Here is a 21103-nt window from a genome sequence, read left to right as displayed (position 1 = left end):
ATCCCCATATCTCCTCCCTCTTGTATCTCCCTCCCACCCTCCCTATCCCACCCCTCTAGGTGGTCACAAAGCACGGAGCTGAGCTCCCTGTGCTATGAGGCTGGGAAGCCCAGCTTTTAAGTTTAGCACGGCTAGTTAATGATATTTCTCCACTAAGTTTCAGAAACTAAAAAACAAAAGAATTAAAGCAGGGCTTCTTCCCATGGGTTCTGAGCCAAGATTTGTTTCAGTCTTGCCAGAGTTCAAATAATCACACTCCAGGGACCTACTATTGTTCCCGGCCTAGATCCCAAACCTTAGCTTGATCCAGCTGCTGCTCTTAACTTCATCTCCTATCTCTCTCTTTTCCACCTGTGTGTCCCAGCACACAAGCCTGTTTCCTACTTTGGGGCCATTTGCTCAGTGGTCTCTCTGACCCCAGGCCCAAAGAAACCAGTTTATCGCCCCATCCAGGGCTCAGCTCAAATGGCCCCTCCCTGGAGAGCACCTCCCCGGCACATACATATCATTTGGTATCCCTTGATCCTGCTTTGATCTCATCCTCGTGCTTATTGCTAAGTGAAATACTCTTGCTTATTGTCAACCTCCCATCACTAAGGTGTAAGCAGTGAATGAATTGTCTGTGTAGGCACGGCCTCTCTCCAGAAAAGGTTTGCCACTTTCGATTTTTTAAAAAATGTTGGTACATAAAAAAAAAAAATGTTGGGCATTGCTGGGTTTGTACTTGGCGTGTTAACATGCTAGTTGGTGTCTTATAATAGCTTCAAGTGTTTATTCTGCAAATATTCCACCTCTGCAGCGTGTAATGGCACGCCCACCAAAGCCTAGTCTTTTTTTTTGTTTTTTTTTTTCCTTCAGTACGTGGGCCTCCCACCGCTGCGGCCTCCCCCGCTGCGGAGCACAGGGTCCGGACGCACAGGCTCAGCGGCCATGGCTCACGGGCCCAGCCGCTCCGCAGCACGCGGGATCCTCCAGGACCGGGGCACGAACCCGCGTCCCCTGCACCGGCAGGCGGACTCCCAACCACTGCGCCACCGGGGAAGCCCCACAGCCTAGTCTTTCAGAGAGAGGTGGCAGGACCCAAGCCTCGCGACGTGTAGGCTCTGATGAAAGTGGCATCGAGCTCCTTAGATTTGCCTTTCCTAATCTTTCGGCTCTAGATTAGAAATTCTGGATGAATATATGCTGAGCATGAGCATCAGAGAGCAAGGCTTGCAGAGTTTTAGTTCCGAATCGACTGCCTTTCAGGACATTGACCCAGCCATGGAAGGCATTTCTGGGTAGGCTCCCGTCTCTGTAAATGGCTGTCAGTCTGGAGACCTAGGCTGATGCCCCTTTTCTCCCACAACCCCAAGCACATGAAGCAATTCCCACCTTGAAGAATAATGCCAAGGTGACAACCCTTGGGAGCTGATGAGAAGAATCAGTGTGTAGGCTGAATGTACAGCAGATGTAACTAGAAATCACAAAGGCTTTCTCAAGTTGGGTTAAAAAAAACAGTTTAGGGACTTCCCAAGTGGCCCAGTGGTTAGGAATCCGCCTGCCAGTGCAGGGGACATGGGTTTGATCCCTGGTCCAGAAAGATCCCACATGCCACGGAGCAACTAAGCCCGTGAGCCACAACTACTGAGCCTGCGCTCTAGAACCTGCAAGACACAACTACTGAGCTCGCGTGCCACAACTACTGAAGCCCGCGTGCCTAGAGCCCATGCTCTGCAACAAGAAAAGCCACCGCAATGAGAAGCCCATGCACTGCAACGAGGAGTAGCCCCTACTCGCCACAATGAGAGAAAGCCTGCGTGCAGCAACGAACACCCAACGCAGCCAAAAATAAATAAATAAAATAACTTTATATATTAAAAAAAAAACAAAAAACAGTTTAGGGCTTCCCTGGTGGCGCAGTGGTTGAGAGTCCGCCTGCTGATACAGGGGACACGGGTTTGTGCCCCAGTCCGGGAGGATCCCGCATGCCGTGGAGCGGCTGGGCCCGTGAGCCATGGCCGCTGAGCCTGCGCGTCCAGAGCCTGTGCTCCGCAACGGGAAAGGCCACAACAGTGAGAGGCCCGCATATCACAAACAAACAAACAAACAAACAAACAAAACAGTTTAGAATTCCAAAAACCACTGATATTAATGGAATACTCTCCTGTGAGTTTTTATCTTAAAAATAAAGCAACTTGCTGCCTCTATCTTAGCAAAGAACATAATGGCAGACGCTCCTGCCTGCAGAGCCAGAGAACCTTGTTTCCAAGCCAGGATTCCGATGGTGGTGCAAGAGCCCTTTTTAGGGAAATGAGGTTTCTTTTTCTGTACCATGATGGTCTGAGAGGTTAGGAATGTTTCTCAAGCTTCATGACTCCTTAGCTAATTTTGGATTTGTCATCCAGGAATTTATGCAAACCCTACCCGGATGAAGGCCGGGAGCCTGGGATGGCTTCTTTCTTTCTGGGTTGTCAGTTGGTTGTTTGATCCGCTGCTATTTCATCGGGACGCCTCTTCCTCGTGCCCTTCCCGTTAGTACCTTCTGTGGTTGAGGGGTGTGCCTGGGCTCAGTTCCTGCATTCGGACCACGGTGGGATCCTCCGTAGAATTCACTAACTGTTCCCTTCTGGTTTGTCACTAGCATTTTTACCTGTTGCTTTGATCACATTATCTTACTCTCTTAAACTCCCATTGGGGCTTCCTCTAACACTGAGAATTAAACCTGAGAGCCTTCCTTTTGGGTTTAAAAGCCCTTCACTGGGGTGTCCTTGTTCCTTGCTACTCAAAGTGTGGTCCATGGGGGGGCAATCTGGCAGCATATGCATCACCTGGGAGCCCATTAGAACTTACGACCCTGTTGCAGGTGAACTGCATCAAAATCTGCATTTTTAACAAGATCCAGGTGAGCTGCATGTTTGTTATAATTGAGAAGTGCTTTGTGGGAAATCCTCACTGCTGCCATCGTCATTCACAGCCAAGGACTAGGTCTGTGTGAGACGTTTCTCTGCCAGGCTTTGACCTGACCGCCTTGCACACACCAGCAACAACCTCTGATTTAATCTTCCCAGCGTCCTCATGTGGTATGTAGTGTTATTATTCCCATTTGCAGAAGGGGAATCTGAAGCCCCACGAGATCAAGTCATTGGTGTAAGATTATTCAGGTAGTGAGTGTTGGAACAGCCTGGATTTAACCCGAGACACTTTGCGTCCAGAGTTTGTGGACGCAAAGTTTGTCCACCAGCTCTGCACCCTCCCCTCTTCCTGGGCTCTTTTCTCCAGGCCACTTTACTCTGGACTCACTTGCCTCTTTCTCATTGGTCTGTAAAACTTCTCTAAAGCAAAGCCACGGTGAAGGAAATGCTGCTGTTTGGTGTGATCTGTAAAAGCTTTGAGTCCTAAAATTATTTTTAAGTAAGACTGTGCTGTACCCTGTATAGATTTGATCTCTCTCAGCCAAAGAGAATGAGCTCCTTCTACTGATTCCAATTAACATGGCTGCTGGGAGCCTTAGATACTACCCTCCCTGATGTGAATTCCTTCCAGCTGTGTTGAGACAGAATAGTATCTCAAACTTGACCTTTGGAAGAATGCTTGCATTTACAGTTCTAATCTAAAAAAAATGGAGATAGGTAATTTGACGTTGCAATGACATTGGTCCAGAGTTTATCAAGTCCTTTAAAGACCTCAAAGTCAGAATGCCTATAGCCTGTGTACTCAAGGCCAAGGGTTAGTTACAGAAAGGTGGTATGTGAGGTCGAGTAGAGATTAAGGTCAGTGGTTTCCAAACTGATTACGGAACTGCTCTGAGGGGATATTCCAGAGAAAAACTTGGGGGTTGGGATGGGGGGGTGCCTGGCCTGAAATAGGGGTTCCCTGGGCCTCTCCTGACTTTCAACCAATTGGTTTCAATCTTTTTATATAATAGGTCCTGGGGTAACATTCTGTTTAATGGGCCTTTCCCTACTTAAATTTCCTTTTTGTATATTAAAAGCCAACTGAACTAATCCTACTGCATCCTTTGCAGCTGAGGCCGTTGAGGTTCAGAAAGGCGAATTGACTTCCCCAAGGTCACACAGTGTTTTGGCTAAAAGCTATTTCTTTTTTTTTTTTTTAATAAATTTATTTATTTTTTCGACTGCGTTGGGTCTTCGTTGCTGTGCGCGGGCTTTCTCTAGTTGTGGTGAGCGGGGGTTACACTTCGTTGAGGTGCGCAGGCTTCTCATTGTGGTGGCTTCTCTTGTTGCAGAGCACGGGCTCTAGGCGTGCAGGCTTCAGTAGTTGTGGCTCATGGGCTCTAGAGCGCAGGCTCAGTAGTTGTGGTGCACGGGCTTAGTTGCTCCGCGGCATGTGGGATCTTCCCAGGCCAGGGCTCAAACCCGTGTCCCTTGCACTGGCAGGTAGATTCTTAACCACTGCGCCACCAGGGAAGTCCTAAAAGCTATTTTTTGTACTCCTCCTTTGACAGCTCAAAAGCTGGGCCAGCTACCAAATGTGCTTGGCATTCGCTCCTTTTCTGTCTGGGTCTGCCCTTATTCCAGCCAGTGGTGCTGACCTGGCCGTATTTCCTTTGTATTTAGGACTCTTCTGTGTGTACTTGGAAAACTAAACACTGTTCAGGTGTTTCGGGGCAGACCTAAGTCAAGGAGTCATATATTCTCAGCGTTCTTTGTCTTCATCTTGCAGTAAATCTGTATGGCTCCCTTTCAGTCATGACTTAGTTATGCATTGAAGGCAGCCTTTCAGAGAACAGGGAATACTCTGGTATCTGCAAAATAGAGCAGCTGTTCTCCCACCCAAACCTTAAGTTACCAAAGACTCCATTTTAGGAGAATGTGCATTTGAGAAATTTGTGACCAAAAGGGAAATATGGCATTGGGAGACTGAGATCATGTTTTTTATCCCCACCTGCAAAACCATTTTCCTTTTTCACTTTCAAGAAAAGAAACCAGGAAATCAAACAGACAAATGAGAATATCAGTGACATTTTGCAGTTAGTAATAATGGCTATCTGGGTAATTTCCATCTTACCATCCCTTGTTTACCGGAAGCTTCTTTGGCTTTGAGGCAGATGATTGGCATACTGAGAGGTATTTTATTTCTAAAAGTAGCTCCTCTCTGCTCACCTGAATGTTCAGTGCTTTTCCTGATCTTTTGTCTAAAAATTAGCTGCTAATCACTGACTCCTGAGTCTGTGCTGCAGAAACACGGCCCCACTGCCTGGGATGTCAGCTCCTTGGGCGCGACCAGTTCTCCAGAATGTATTGATGGATGTTTTTGTTCCGGGATTTGGTTTCCTGCCTCTCAGTTTTATCTCCTCTTCTCTCTGCCATTCCCCTTACCTACCATTTCTATTTCTAACCCCGGTTTCTTTTCCCTCTAATTGTTCCCGATGCGACCAACACATACCCTGAAACTGAAATTCTTATTTACAGAGATATATTGAAGTGATACACACTGAGATTTCCTACAAGGGAAACTTAGATTATTGTTCTGAAAAGACAAGTACTTAACTACTTTATTTAAAGTACATATAATTCTCAAGAGTTTGAAAGCAAATATTGGCTCTCAAGCTATTTAATTACATATACAGAGATGTTATCTAAAAGCTCCTTTGGCTGCCCTATACACATGTTGATATTTTTAACTTCACCTTTGCTTTTTGTTTCTAAGAAGATTTAGAGAATATTTAGCTCTCTACTCAAAAAAAAAAAAAAAAAAAGAGAGCATTCCTAAAAATTAAAAAAAGAGAGTTCCTAAGAGAATGTAAAAGGCATGCCTAAATATATTCATTAGTAATATGTAACACTAAAGCAGTTTGCTGTCATCCATGCCAGTCTTTTCAATTATTTACCTGGATGAAAATATTGAACTTGGTCTCAGTTAAGTCTCTAGGGTAGAGAATGGTTGTTGCTGTATATTTATAATGTCATATAACACTTGGGTACCATGAAATGACACGAGGGAGGGGTTTGACCCTTGTCAAAATTTGGCAAAAGTTTTCCTCTTAAAGCTTCAAAGCAGGACAGATTACCAAGTGTACCTGACAGCTGGTGCATTAAAAGAACTAATTTTTACGTAAAAAAGGTCGCTTCCCAGGATTTGCCCCAAGGTCAAGCCTGTTGGATGTATGTTTATAAAACAGAATCTGCAGAGATTAGTCCTCATGTTAGATAATGAGACACAGGGAGAAGGAGGGAGGGAGGAGTTTGTCATTTATTCATCTCAGTCCCTTGACCTTGGTTTGCACATCTAACCATAGTATCTTGGCAGAGAGGTAGAACTATACACTTCCTTATCTAATTCATTTTGTGCGTTATTGTCTTTCCACTTTAGGATGGACCTATTCTTTCTCCTTTGAATTCACTTAGAAGCAAAGTTCATCCCAGAAGAGAGATGAACTTCTGGCTTACATTGTATGCTCACTCCTGAGTAGCAACTTCCTCCCAGGTAGTGCCATGTACTGCTTGGCTTGAGGCTGAATTTTTGAACTTAACCATGACTGGTTTACACGAATCCAGATATGCCTCTGGAGCCGAGGGCAGTGTCAACATAAGTCTTTTTTTTTTTTTTGCCTCCCTGCCTACTACCAGGATAACAGGAAGGAGAAGGATGATAGAAAACGGGAGTGCATTTTAGCAGGCCCCGTGCGCACTTGCTGTGTTTCTTGCACCATCACTGTAGTGGGCCAACTTGATGAATCCCATTTAAAAGGTAAATTACAAACATTCATCTGCAAGTGATTTTTCTAAAGTCTTCTCTTGTTGCTGCAACAAATTACCACGAACTTAGTGGCTTAAAACAACACATATTTATTCTGTGGATACAAAATATATGGAGGTCAGAAGTCCAAAATGGTTCTTATCTGGCTGAAATCAAGGTATCAGCAGAGCTGTGTTCCTTCTGGAGCCTCAAGGAGAGGATCCTTTTCCTCACTTTTTCCAGCTTCTAGAGGCGCTGGCATCCCTTGACCCTTGGCTCCTTCCTCCATCTTCAAATCACTTTCTGACTCTTTTTTTTTTTTTTTTTTTTTTTTTTTTTTTTGCGGTATGCGGGCCTCTCACTGTTGTGGCCTCCCCCGTTGCGGAGCACAGGCTCCGGACGCACAGGCTCCGGACGCGCAGGCTCAGCGGCCATGGCTCACGGGCCCAGCCGCTCCGCGGCATATGGGATCCTCCCAGACCGGGGCACGAACCCGTATCCCCTGCATCGGCAGGCGGACTCTCAACCACTTGCGCCACCAGGGAGGCCCTACTTTCTGACTCTTGACTCTTCTGCCTCCTTCTATTTTTTAAAGATCTCTGTGATTCCATTGAAGCCACCTGCGTAATCCAGGGTAACCCCTCAATCTCGAAATCATTAATTACATCTGCAAAGCCCCTTTTGCCATGTAAGGTCACATCTTCGCAGGTTCTAAGGATTAGGAGGGAGACATCTTTGGGGACTTTCTCCTGCCTACCACACACATAGACCCACACTGTGTGCTAACAGAGTTCACCTCCCTTGAGTTTCTAGCCCTCTGTGGACACAGGAGAAAGGTTTGGGTTTTTTTTTTGTGTCTTTCCCTGATATTTCTGTCTTGGATGTTACTAATTTAATTTTATGAAGAATTAACATCATCTGTGTCTGTGTAGACACCTGGGGGTTGATAGATGTTCAGGAACACTGGAGGCTGCTAGTACTGATACTGTAATTACACAAGGGGACAGGAGGTAGCACCTTGGCAACTGAAACCCTGTGAATCGTAGATAGAGGGTTTTTTTTTGTTTTTGTTTGTTTGGGGGTTTGGGGGGCCACATCTAGGGGCATGTGGGATCTTAGTTCCCCCGACTAGGGGTGGAACCAGCACCCCCTGCAGTAGAAGCAAGGAGTTTTTGGACGGCCAAGGAAGTCCCTAGGTAGAGGTTCTTATTTTTTTAATTTATTTTTACATATTTATGTATTTATTTGGCTGTGCTGGGTCTTAGTTGTGGCATGGGGGACTCTTTCAGTTGCAGCATGCACGCGAGATCTAGTTCCCTGACTGGGGATCAAACCCAGGTCCCCCTGCTTTGAGAGCGTGGAGTCTTAACCACTGGACCACCAGGGAAGTCCTTAGATAGAGGTTTTTAAAACTTGCCTTATAGTGACCTGTTCAATGAACTCACAGAGTCTTCTAACTTTTGTCTTTTAGGCTTATGTACAGAAGTACATTGTGAAGAATTATTTCTACTATTACCTATTCAGATTTTCAGCTGCTTTGGGACAAGAAGTGTTCTACATCACATTCCTTCCATTCACTCACTGGAATATTGATCCTTATTTGTCCAGAAGACTGACCATCATATGGGTTGTAAGTATTATTATTACTTATGAACCAGTGTTACTTCTACAACAGCTACCTGCTTTGGTATTCAAGTACTCTGCATATATGCTCTTTTTAAAAAATCACTTAGAGTTGAATTTTTACCTGGTTTATTTTGGAAAATGGAAGGAAAAATTTAAAAGCTATGGGTGAATAAGACTATGAGAGGGGAGAGATGACGTGCAGGAAAAGGACCTTCCTGAGAGTCCATGAAGGGACATAAAATGCTTCCTCCCGAGAAACCCCTTTTAGTAAAATTTGATCAAAAACTGAAAACAGGAGCTGTTGACTAATAATTCCTAGTGGTATTAAGTGTAACTGCCCCATGTCTATTGGATACACAAAAGCATGTAAGGCAGGGCAACTTCTCTGAGGAAGCTTGTAGTATTATGGGGGCAGCGGGCGTATACACAAAAACCCAAGATAATTCTGGGTGGAGAGGTGGAGCCCCTTCTGATGTTTGGTTTGGGACCCTATCATTGAACTTTGTTCAGGATCAAATACGTTCTGATATTTATTTATTTATTTTATTTTGGGGGCTGCATCGGGTCTTCGTTGCAGCACGCGGGGGTCTTTGTTGAGGCATGCAGGCTTCTCTCTAGTTGTGGCGTGCAGGTTTTCTCTTCTCTGGTTGTGGTGCGCAGGCTCCAGGGCAGGTGAGCTCTGTAGTTTGCGGCATGCAGGCTCTCTAGTTGAGGCGTGAGAGCTCAGTAGTTGTGGCGTGTGGCCTTAGTTGCCCAGTGGTATGTGGGATCTTAATTTCCTGACCGGGGATTGAACCCTCGTCCCCTGCATTGTAAGGCAGATTCTTTACCACTGGACCACAAGACAAGTCCCTGATTTTTTTTTTTTAAGTGGGGGAGATGGTGGTTATTTGCAAGGCAGCAAGGCATGCTGCCAGCATCCGGACCCTGGGATCAGGTAGGCCTGGGTTCAAGTGCAGCTCAGCCACTGTGCTTGTCCGTGTGCCCTTGTCCTGAGCCTGTAAAATGGTGTTAATAATGCACATCTCCCAGAATCATCATGAAGACATATAGGGTATGGCCTGGTGCATGCGAGGACTCTGCAAGTCGCCATAAGCGTGCTAACACATGGTGATGAGTCCAAGAAGGTGAAAGAGTCTTAAAGATCAACCAATTCTTAGGTCAAAGATGGTTTAGCCGGGAGAGGGGACTTCAGGAACAAGGTTGCCAGCACGGCTGTTTCCCTGACTCAAGATTCTGCTCTGAAAACAGCTTCAGAAGTGCCTGGTCAAGAAATATTTTAGATTCCACATATAAGTGATATAATATGGTATTTGTCTTTCTCTTTCTGACTTACTTCACTTAGTATGATATTCTCTAGCTGCATCCATGTTGCTGCAAATGGCCTTATTTCATTCTTTTTTATGGCTGAGTAGTATTCCATTTTATATATGTACCACACCTTCTTTATGCATGAACCTCTCTACGAAACAGAAACAGACTGGCAGACATAGAGAACAGACTTGTGATTGCCAGTGTGGAGGGTGGGGGAGCGGAGGGAAGGACTGGAAGTTTGGAATTAACAGATATAAACTAGTATATACAGGATGGATAAACAACAAGGTCCTACTGTATAGCACAGGGAACTGTATTCAACATCCTGTGAGAAACCATAATGGAAAAGAATATGAAAAAGAATATATATATGTATAACTGAATCACTGAAATTCTAATACAACATTGTGAATCAACTCTACTTGAGTTAAAAAAAGAAAAAGAAAATGCCTGTTGTATGTAAAGAAGCTGGGGTTCTCAGGTGGCTCTGCTCTGAGAATCCGTGGCTGCACCCCTGGTGCTTTTTTTTTTTTTTTTTTTTTTTTGCAGTACGTGGGCCTCTCACTGTTGTGGCCTCTCCCGTTGCGGGGCACAGGCTCCGGACACGCAGACTCAGCGGCCATGGCTCACGGGTCCAGCCGCTCCGCGGCATGTGGGATCCTCCCAGACAGGGGCACGAACCCGCGTCCCCTGCATTGGCAGGCAGACTCTCAATCACTGTGCCACCAGGGAAGCCCTCTGGTGCTTTTATTTTTCTCATTTGTAGAACAAGTGAGAGGGGCCTTGATCAGGAGGCGTAAGTGCAGATATCCTAAAAGGCAGGGCAGAGGAATAACGCAGTGAAGTGCCGGATGGGGAGGGCTGGTAGGTGGGGCACCTGGGGCATTGGGAGTGGCTACCTCTTACCTATACCTGTGCCTGAGAGAGGAAAGACAGGCTGGTGTGGTCAGATCTCTTTTTCATGTGAAATCTTTAAATGTAGGGCTTACATTTTTAAAAGCTCTATATGCCAGTTGAACAAAGAATCCTTGAAGTCTGAACTTCCGAGGCTTGGTTTGAAGCCTCTGGCCTTGAAGAACAGCTAAGGTCCCTCGGGCTTATGGTTAAGATTATTTGGCCCCGAATTCTTCCTCTTTGCTCCTTTTCTCTCTCAAACTACAAGCCACATTTTCCTTTCTCCATCCCTGTCTCCCTTCCAGCCCTCTTCTGAAATCTAACTTCTGTCTAAAAGTATGATCCAACGAGAATCTGCAAAAGCATAGGCATCTTGCAGAAGATGAGAATTAGTGCAGTTGTTCCTCTCCTTTTGGAAGCGGCTTCCATTCCTGCAGAGCTGAGATGTCACTGGAGGAGCTGGGGGAGGAGAGACAGGGAGCGGGGTGCAATCCTTCTGTTCTTAGGACGTGAAAATGCACCCAAGACCTGTGGTGCTTGAGCTTCTTTTCCTGTCATTTATTTTCTGAGATACCAAAAAAAAATAAAAAAATAAAAAATCCAACTTTTATGGTTGTCAAGTGGGGCAAATGATGCAAAATACTTCTAGTAACCTGGGAATATCTTATACTGTGTACAGTCAGCTTCAGGCCAATTATCTTGCCCACTGAGGGTGGAAAACTTTTCCTGAGGGGCCGGGAAGATCTTTAGACCTGATGGGAGGCAGTGGTTAGGGGACTCAGATTATCATTATGGGTTGTTATTTTTCACTTTGGAGTCATCATTTCAAAGGGCTCAAAAGATTTCCCGTTTGAGGTAGAATTACCAGTCCTTTGTCAGAGAGTGGACAAATACAGTCTTTACCTGAGAGAGGAAAGAGCATCCTTTGACTATGCAGTTTGTCCTGAGCTTTGGCCATGTGCTGTTTGCTTTCAAAAATGGGTGCATGGCCAGGTCCAAAAGGCCGCCATGCAGGGAGGTATGTAATTCGTATCAGTGAAGCAGTGTGTGCATCCCTGGCAGTTCTGGTGGAGGGGATAGTGGCGGGTCCAAGCGGGGGATGGAGGGAGGGGAGGAAGAAGGGAGAGAGGGGCTGGGGTGGGTGGGGGAGGGTTCAGAGGAGGGAAGGTGTTTGCTTTGTGCTCAGCTGCAGAGATAGATAATAATGAGAGAGGCTTGGTTTGGCTCCAGTGTTGAAAGTGGGTGGAGGGAAGGAAAATTCCTGATGGCGTTGGCAGTTGGGAGGGAAGGAGGGGTGGAGACGGGTGAGATTCTTTTGGGCAATCAGCTTCCTGCTGAGGCAGCCTGTCTCCTGTAAGGGATATCCCTAAATTAGTGGCTGCCTCTTTAAGGGGTGAGGGTGAAGAAATGTTAATTATACAAGGGGCAGAATTTGAAGTCCCCTAGCTTTAAACATCTTTTCTCACCCAAAATCCTTTGGAAGGCAGCTGTGTCCAAGAGTGCCAAACGTCTTGACAAATTTCATATTAATTCGACAATTGTCATTGGATGAAGTCTCAACAGGTTTTATTGCTTTTTTTTTTTTTTTTTGCGGTACGCGGGCCTCTCACTGTTGTGGCCTCTCCCGTTGTGGAGTACAGGCTCCGGACACGCAGGCTCAGCGGCCATGGCTCACCGGCCCAGCCGCTCCGCGGCATGTGGGATCTTCCCGGACCGGGGCACGAACCCGTGTCCCCCGCATCGGCAGGCGGACTCTCAACCACTGCGCCACCAGGGAAGCCCGGTTTTATTGCTTTTAAAAATAATTTTTTATATTAGGGGTGACTCATACTGTCTGAAGTAGCTTAGCAGAATTTATGGTTATATTAACTGTTTTCTCATCACAATCATAATTGTTCCTCTTGTCTATTGCACCTCTCATTGCTTTTGTTGGCATCTGTGTTCATTATTTGATCTTCATAACAATGGGTTGGTATCATTTTATAGATTGGGATAGTAATACTTCAAAGCATAATAAGCCATATTATATGTTGAGGACTTAGTATACATGCCACTCAGTGTAATAATGCTTTACGTATTTTACCTAATTTAATCCTGCTGGCAATCCTGAGAAGTGATTATTGCCAGTTTTACAGATTAGGAAACTGACATGTAGAAAGGATCACTTTGGATTAAGTGGATTTGATCCTGTCCCCTAAGGCCTCTTGTGCTAGAGAGGCCCGCCACTCAGCTTCAAGCATTAAAACGACTTGCCCAAGGTTCTCTTCCATTGCATATTTGCTATGATTGTATTTCAGGTTTGCCTGTATGGCATTTATTAACTCTATCTACTATTTAAGTGTCTTCTATAGGCCCTTCTTGACAAGTCAAAGGTATCTTATCCCAGAAAAGTTACATAAGCTTTTTTTTAATTAGCTGAAAAACATCAATGAGGTATTTTCTTCTTCTGTCACGTATCAAGGTTTTTAACCAGTCATTGGATGCAATAGAATCTTCCACCTTGTGACAGAAAAGGCGATGAATGGGTTATTCATTAGATGCTCATAAAGAGATGTTATAGATAGTGCTTCAAAAGGAGTCACTGCCCAACTGAGTGATTATCTGATCTCCTGGCTTCCACTGTTGTGTGGTGACAACCCCACCAAAAAAGAAAATAGTACTGCTTGTGCCTTAAAAAGGTTAGAGGCAATTTCACTGAAACTGCATCGTGTTCAGCTTTGTAACATGAGGCAAAATCTCACTTTTTGCTAAATAAAGTTATTCTCCATTTTGTAAAATAATGCACATATCGATACCACAACTGATCCGTGGAAGGCTCATCTTCTCTGTTCTTAGGATACGTATATCCTGCCTCTTTTCACAGATCTTGCATGGCATTCAAGATGAGATGCAAGAAAAAAAAGGGAAATGTAGGGAAAATCAAAATTAGGGGGAATACAGAGAGAATAGGAGATGAATGCCTAAAGTTGAGCCATGAATTTGTCTTTCAACGTTGTCTTGACTGTTTTAAAATGAAATGACATTATTCGCTAGGGAAGAATAGGCTTATTCCTAAGAGAGGAAACCTCCTGACACATAGGATTGATAGAATCATTAAGGAGAGTGATACATGTTGCTAAATTGTATTCCTAGGAATGTTGTTTGCTATCAATAGCCCTGATCAGCTGTGTGAGAGTACTCATATTTTCTTTTTTTATGTATTTATTTATTTATTTTTGGCTGTGTTGGGTCTTCGTTTCTGTGCGAGGGCTTTCTCTAGTTGTGGCAAGCGGGGGCCACTCTTCATCGCAGTCCGCGGGCCTCTCACTATCGCGGCCTCTGTTGTTGCGGAGCACAGGCTCCAGATGTGCAGGCTCAGTAGTTGTGGCTCACGGGCCTAGTAGCTCCGCGGCATGTGGGATCTTCCCAGACCAGGGCTCGAACCCGTGTCCCCTGCATTGACAGGCAGATTCTCAACCACTGCGCCACCAGGGAAGCCTGAGAGTACTCATCTTGACTCTTCCTCATAACCTTTGTGTGTTCTCATTTTTTCAGTTATTGCTGATTAAACCAATGAAAAATGGTACCTCCATTAATTTTCATATATTTTTAGTGAAAATGAAAATATTTTTCAGACTTTCATCAGTCATTTGTGTTAACTCTTGTGAATTGTCAGTCTGTCTTTTGAGTATATTTTTAAAGGGCTTTAAGTTTTTAATTGCTTTTCAGCAGTTGTTAACATAAAATGTATTCGACTATTGATTTTCGAGGTCTCAGAGGCAATGTGCCTTTATATATAAGATTTTTAGAAATTTAAGATTTTGAGAAATGGTATGTAAGTTTATGGTGTCAGCAATAGAGACCTAAGAAAATCCCTTAAAATTGGGTTTCAGTGCTTTTATGCTGGGTGTTCACTTCAGTTTTAGGCACAGACCTCACCACTCCTTGTTGCTCTACCTTTTATGACTTCCCTCGCCCCTTTAATCCCTTTAATTTGAATTTGGGACTCCCACCTTCAGGCACTTAATCTTTCTGGCCTGCAGGTTGCCTGGCCACAAAATAGCTTACTCAGGAGCAACCAGCCCTTAGAAAACCTGATTCTTGCTGCCTAAACTCCAGGAAGGTTTAAATTTGTCTTGGAGTTTTTCCTTGCCTTTTCCCCCCATTTGTAAACACTTCTTTTACCTAACACCAAAGGATACAGTCTCCACCATTCTAACCCATGTGTGGTTATTTTTAAGTAATTGTCATCCTATGCAAACTGTTCTTGAATGTTGAAGATCTGGTTGCTTCTGAGAGTTTCTGGGCAGGGTTAATCTCTCTTCTGATAATTCGTGGGTTTTTTGTTTTTAAAGTCCCCTCAATCCATTTTAATTTATGGCTTTTGATGATCTCCTTGAATGGAAGCAAGGAGTGTTCATGTCAGGGGAGGGGGGCTGCTTCTACCTGTATCAGCAGCTTTGAGGTTTGGTCAGAGGTTCCTGATCCTGAAATACCATGAAAGGAACATGAGGCTGATGTTTACAGGGTGTTTTTTTGGTTTCCACTCAAACTAGCTCAGGAAAGGGGGGATTTGTTGTAAGGTTACAAGGAATCCCTTAGGAGCCAGAACCTCACAGGAGCTGATACCAGTGAACAGCTTTGTTTCTGCTACAATTAAGCAGTCACTCCAGGATCTGCTTCTTTACCTCCTGTTGCCAGCTGGTACCTTCCTGTCTTTTAGTTCTTCAGAGTTCCAAGACAGTCTGACCCAGCTGACTATGTAGCACAACTCCATCCATCTCAGGGTCAGTGCGTATGTTGACTGTATTTCATCCAAGCAGCTGTGTCGGGGGCGGAGATAGACAATTAATTGGGGCACAGAGCCATGGGCCAGGTTGAAACATCAAGAGACTTGGACTATAATCGTAGCAGTGAAACCTTGCTCAAGCCACTTCATGATTCTGGCCTGCAGCATCCCTAGCTTCAAAATGAAAGGACCCAGCTAGAGAATCTTTGGAGGCATATAACATGGTCACGACTCTTCTTTATATGTTCGCTATGTGACACTTAAGAGATCCATCCATGGCATGGAGTAAGAAGGCAAAGAGTAAATGCTGGGCAGGATAACATTAAAAAAAAAAAATGGCCTGTCATCATCTCTTCTGCAGACCAAATGCTAATGCGGTTTTACATATTTTGTGCTGGGAACCCCTCAATATTAGACAGTACATTAGAAATGCATACCAAATCCACTGCTAAATATTTGTTAGGTAGTCTGCTGTTTTGTGTTCAACACGATCAAAGGAACGCTTTAAAAGGAAATGCTGAATTGCTTGGTGACTATAGATTCCATTTTTTTTTTTTGCGGTACGCGGGCCTCTCACTGTTGTGGCCTCTCCCGTTGCGGAGCACAGGCTCCAGACACGCAGGTTCAGTGGCCATGGCTCACGGGCCCAGCCTCTCCGCGGCATGTGGGATCTTCCCGGACCGGGGCATGAACCCGTGTTCCCTGTGTCGGCAGGCGGACTCTCAACCACTGCACCACCAGGGAAGCCCGGTTCCATTTTTATGTACACTCAAAATCCCGGCGATAAGGAAGTCATAACAGCAGAAGATTCCTCTTGGCAGGTCCTTCCGTTCCTACTCTTGCAAGTCAAATTAACTTATGTTGGAGAGCTTGAGTTTAAATGATGGATTTTACATCTCTCACGTTCTGATTATTGAAATCTAGCTAGCTGATATCTACATTATAAAGTAGAACTAAAATTTATATTTAAATTGTGCCTATGATCTAGTGTCTAACTGCAGCAGAGTCTAGGGTATTATTTAATAAACAGTTCCATAAATTGGTTAAGAGGTAGCTTTATGATAACGTGTCTAAATGCAGTGGCGTCTCTTTGGATGTGGGCAGGCTGCCATCTGGCTGTGTCACAGGGGAGTCTCTGAGACTCGGGAAGAGAGAAGCGCAAAACAGCCTGCCCCATCCCTGTAATTCACAACCCTTAGACAGGGGTCAATTTTAGTGCCAAAAGATGACTTTTAATGTGATTATCTGCTAATCCTCTGTTTAAACCACTACCACCATTCACTTCAAAAGATTGCCCTGCTTGTTAAGTTGGTTCTTGCTTGAGATTAATGAGTCTTGTGTTCCACAATGGCCAGATTGTAACCCTCACTAACTTGCACTGAATGCAATGGAATTAGGTGTCAGAGCTTCTGCCCAGTTCTTCTGAAGTAGAACCTTGTCATTTAGCCTTAGTTAAATATTAAGTAAATGTCTCTAGGGTGTTTGTCATGCAAACTGTATTGGTTTGGTTTTAAAACACAGCAAGGAAATGTTTTGGTTTTAGTGTAGCTTTAAAAAAAAAAACAACAACCACCACCTTGAAAACTGGACTCAACAGATCTGGATCTCTCTGATTATCACCATCATTACCTGAAAAATGATCCGCCCCTCCCCCCGTTTCTGATGATGACTGGAGAATGTGCCACATTCTTCCCTAACTCTTCTGCCACCCCACCCTCACCACTGTCCCGATTTTCAACCCCCTAAGACTTTCAGTGCTGGTTTTGGGTCTGGTTTGGTTTCGATTGAGCAGAATTGTAATCCTCCCACATAGAGACTAGCGCGCCTGACTCTCACCCCTGAGCCTCACTTCTAAATGCTTCACTTAATTTATCTTAGGATGTGTGATTACTTTCAAGCTTAGCTAGGTATGAGATTGTTTGAGACACCAGGAGCCTGGAGGCAGGATATCTTTAAGGATGAAATTAGTTTGGATCTGCTGGATTTGCTAATGCAAAAAAAACCCAATCATTTCATACGGAGTTTGGCTATGCAGTTAGTCTTTCTCCTCTCCCTTTGGTTTTATCGTAGCTTTTAATGTCTTATCAAGAAAAACAAATAGCCTTTGCCAAGTTATATCCAGACCAGAAACCAAGGCACATCCGGCAGGGCAGAGCCTCAGTTCACTTTCTGAATTCAGCTGGAGGCTAGGACCAGGCCAGAGGCTGCTCTCCCCAACTGCCTGCAGGCGAATCAGTCCCTAGGGGGTCTTTACAAAGCACCCTTCTGGACTGGACCTTGTCCCAGATTCTCTCCCATTCATTTGTAAAACAAAGGGAAGGAAAAATGAGCTAATCAATAGGCCACAGGGGCCTTTCTTTCAGAGGAAATTTTCAAATAAAATCTTAACAATGCTCTATTTTTTTAACCAATCAATTCCATTTGCAAAGCTGCATTCTTTTTTTAAAAAAATTAATTAATTTATTTATTTTTGGCTGTGTTGGGTCTTTGTTGCTGCGCGCAGGCTTTCTCTAGTTGCAGTGAGCAGGGGCTACTCTTCATTGCGGTGCACGGGCTTCTCATTGCAGTGGCTTCTCTTGTTGTATAGCATGGGCTCTAGAAGTGCAGACTTCAGTAGTTGTGGCACATGGGCTCAGTAGTTGTGGCTCTCGGGCTCTAGAGAACAGGCTCAGTAGTTGTGGTGCACGGGCTTAGTTGCTCCGCGGCATGTGGGATCTTCCCAGACCAGGACTCAAACCCATGTCCCCTGCATTGGCAGGTGGATTCCTAACCACTGTGCCACGAGGTAAGTCCGAAAGCTGCATTCTTGAATGGGTATGATTCTCACAACAGCTGCCTTCTGAGCCTTCTCTACCTGCCAGATGCTTTACATACAAGAACCCCATTTCACAGGTGAGAAAACTAAAACCCAAAGAGTAGTTAAGTGATTTACCCAAAGGGACACATCTAGTAAGCAGAGTAAGTACATCTATCTCCCAAGCCCATCCATTCCTTTCCAGTGCCCCATCTTGCCTCAAATGGCTAATTCTTTTTACCCCCAACCCAATTATTCAAGATAATAATTGGATTGGGCCTCTTTGGATGGAAAAGCTCCATATATCATCACAGCCTCGTTAGCAAGTGCCCTATATGTGCAGCAGACTCATGTCACAGGTTCCCCAGGCATTTGTCCTGCAGTTCTCTGTGCTGTAGTCCCTTGTGTCCCCCCTCGCCTGTCAGACTGTGTGTCCCAGACTCTTTACCCTCCCCAGAAGGCCAGGGCATTACAGGGACCTGGGAGAGGAGAAGGGCTTTGGTACCTTTGTTGGGGGCAGGGAGTAGGGGAAGGCCTGATGAGGCTGCCTGCTGACCCCGCGGGCTTGTTGGGCCGAGGCCTACATTCCACTTCCTTATCGAATTCTGCAAAGAGCCCAGTGGAAAAGGAGGAGTAGGGAAAAGATGGGCCTTTGTCCCACGAGGAGGTGGGGATTTGCGCTATGGGGACAGTCCTTCCCTGAGGAACCTCTGGTGGAGGGGGGAGGAGCCTTGCACCCCTCAGCAGCTCTCCCATAGGATTAGGAAGTGGCCGCTGTGCTGAGAAGGGGAAGGAAAGGGTTTTCCCAGCTCAGCGCTCTACCAGTTTACAGCTGGAGAGGCCGTACTGTAATTTGGCCTCTGGAATTTTCTGGAAGCTAGAGAGGTAGTAGACAAACCCAGTCTTGTTAACCTCATGGCCGTCACCTCTCTTCTTCCCTCTCCTTTCACCAGGGCAGCCCTGGGGCTTCCCTAGGTGCACGCTTTGCAGCCCCTTCTCCCCGGTGCAGACTACAGCCTTGACCTCCATTCCTTTTCTTCCAGGCCCAGCTGCCACCAGGCGCCAGTCAACCCTGTTGCACCAGTGGCCTCTGTGGGCACGGTGGCTGGGAGGCTTTGTGTTTGCTTGGGGGTAGCTGGGCCCCAGCCATCTGAAGGTTCATCTGGGAAACTGAGGCTGACCTCTGACCTCTGACCTAGGGTGCCCTCTCACTTTGGCCTCTTGCCTCCTGCAGCAGTCCTGCTGGTGCCCGAGGCCCAGCCCCAGTGCTCTCCTTGCTGGGCTGAGTCCAACTCATGTGACCTTACTATGTGCCCTGTGAGGCGGAGTGAATGTGTCATTTTCAAGGAGCCACAGTCTAACTGCTTATGAACAAATAATACTGTAAAGGTCCTAAACGTGAGCAGAGCCTCTGCGCCAGCCTTCAAGGTGATGACAGCTCTCTGTGCAGCCAGCCGTAGTCATCTTACTGAGTTCCAACTGGGTGCTGGACTCGGGGCCGTGGACCCTATAAACATTATGGAGTGAGGCATAGGCACTATTATTGTCATTTTAAAGGTGAGGAAGCAACATGGAAAGCCAGCCAAGTTGCTGTAGCCAGTAGTGAGCAGACTCAGGATGTGAGCCCGTGACTGTCTGATGCCAGAATCCTGGTTATGAACCGCTGCCCTCACTAACCATTTTCCTTAATGGTGTTAAATATAGTCGAGATTTTGGGGCATTAAACATGCCCAGTTAATTTTATTTTTCATTTTACAAGTAGTGAACTGTGTTAATAAAAAATTGAGAAAAGAAAAAGTTCTCTAAATCCTACCACATTAATTTATTTGTTTGTTTGTTTGTTTGTTTATTTATTGCGGTACGCGGGGCTGTCACTGTTGTGGCCTCTCCCGTTGCAGAGCACAGGCTCTGGATGCGCAGGCTCAACGGCCATGGCTCACGGGCCCAGCCTCTCCGCGGCATGTGGGATCTTCCTGGACCAGGGCACGAACCCGTGTCCCCTGAATCGGCAGGCGGACTCTCAACCACTGCGCCACCAGGGAAGCCCTACCACATTTATTAATTTGAGGGTGATTCCCCTTTTCCATCAATTTGCCTGCCTGTCTCTCTATCTATGCACTGTTTGATCACAGGACACAGTTTGTATGATACTTTGTGATAAATGGTTTGATAGAACATTAAACATGACTTGGGGTTCATGGTGCATACCTAAGAAAAAGAGGGGAATGAAACGGGGGTGACTCACGAATCTTTTAACCTAAAAGAAATCATTGAATCAAAGGATAGTTTCGTTACCTTATGAATTAGAAGACTGGGATGCTAATCCAAGTGAGAATTGTTCCACCTCTATTTTACATAGTACCTGTTTTAGTGAAATAGAGGGAGACGCCTTGGAGTGTGGGGGGGGGATGGCCAAGCTGGGATGGGCTCATAACTGCTGGCTGTTACAGGTGGGTAATCAGTTAGTCCAGAGTTTCTTAATAATTAGCCAAGTGGGACTTCCCTGGTGGCACAGTGGTTAAGAATCCGCCTGCCAATGCAGAGGACATGGGTTCGATCCCTAGTCCGGGAAGATCCCACATGCCACAGAGCAACTAAGCCCGTGCACCACAACTACTGAGCCTGTGTGCCACAACTGCTGAAGCCCGCGCGCCTAGAGCCCATGCTCTGCAGCAAGAGAAGCCACCGCAATGAGAAGCCCACGCACTGCAACGAAGAGTAGCCCCTGCTCACCGCAACTAGAGAAAGCCCACAAGCAGCAATGAAGACTCAACGCAGTCAAAAATAATTAATTAAAAAAAAGATAGGTCTTCCCTAATGGCGCAGTGGTTGAGAGTCCACCTGCCGATGCAGGGGACACGGGTTCGTGTCCCGGTCCGGGAGGATCCCACATGCCGCAGAGCAGCTGGGCCCGTGAGCCATGGCCGCAGAGCCTGTGCGTCTGGAGCCTGTGCTCCACAACGGGAGAGACCACAACAGTGAGAGGCCCGCGTACCACAAAACAAAAACAAACAAACAAAAAAAGA

General features: G+C 45.6%; 1 protein-coding gene across 1 annotated transcript in view; it reads left to right on the top strand.

Moving 5' to 3' along the window:
• Positions 1 to 21103, top strand: part of SGPP2 (sphingosine-1-phosphate phosphatase 2) — a 131631-nt gene that overhangs the window by 41263 nt on the left and 69265 nt on the right. Inside the window, exon 2 of the mRNA XM_060107348.1 lies at positions 8153 to 8311. Within this exon, the coding sequence (XP_059963331.1) occupies positions 8153 to 8311 (159 nt within the window). The remainder of the gene's footprint in view (positions 1 to 8152; positions 8312 to 21103) is intronic.

The sequence above is a fragment of the Mesoplodon densirostris genome, chromosome 8 (assembly GCF_025265405.1).
Source record: "Mesoplodon densirostris isolate mMesDen1 chromosome 8, mMesDen1 primary haplotype, whole genome shotgun sequence".
In the NCBI taxonomy this organism is placed as follows: Eukaryota; Metazoa; Chordata; class Mammalia; order Artiodactyla; family Ziphiidae; genus Mesoplodon; species Mesoplodon densirostris.
The sequence above is the reverse complement of the archived record's forward strand: the minus strand, read 5'-3'. Positions and strand labels throughout refer to the sequence as shown.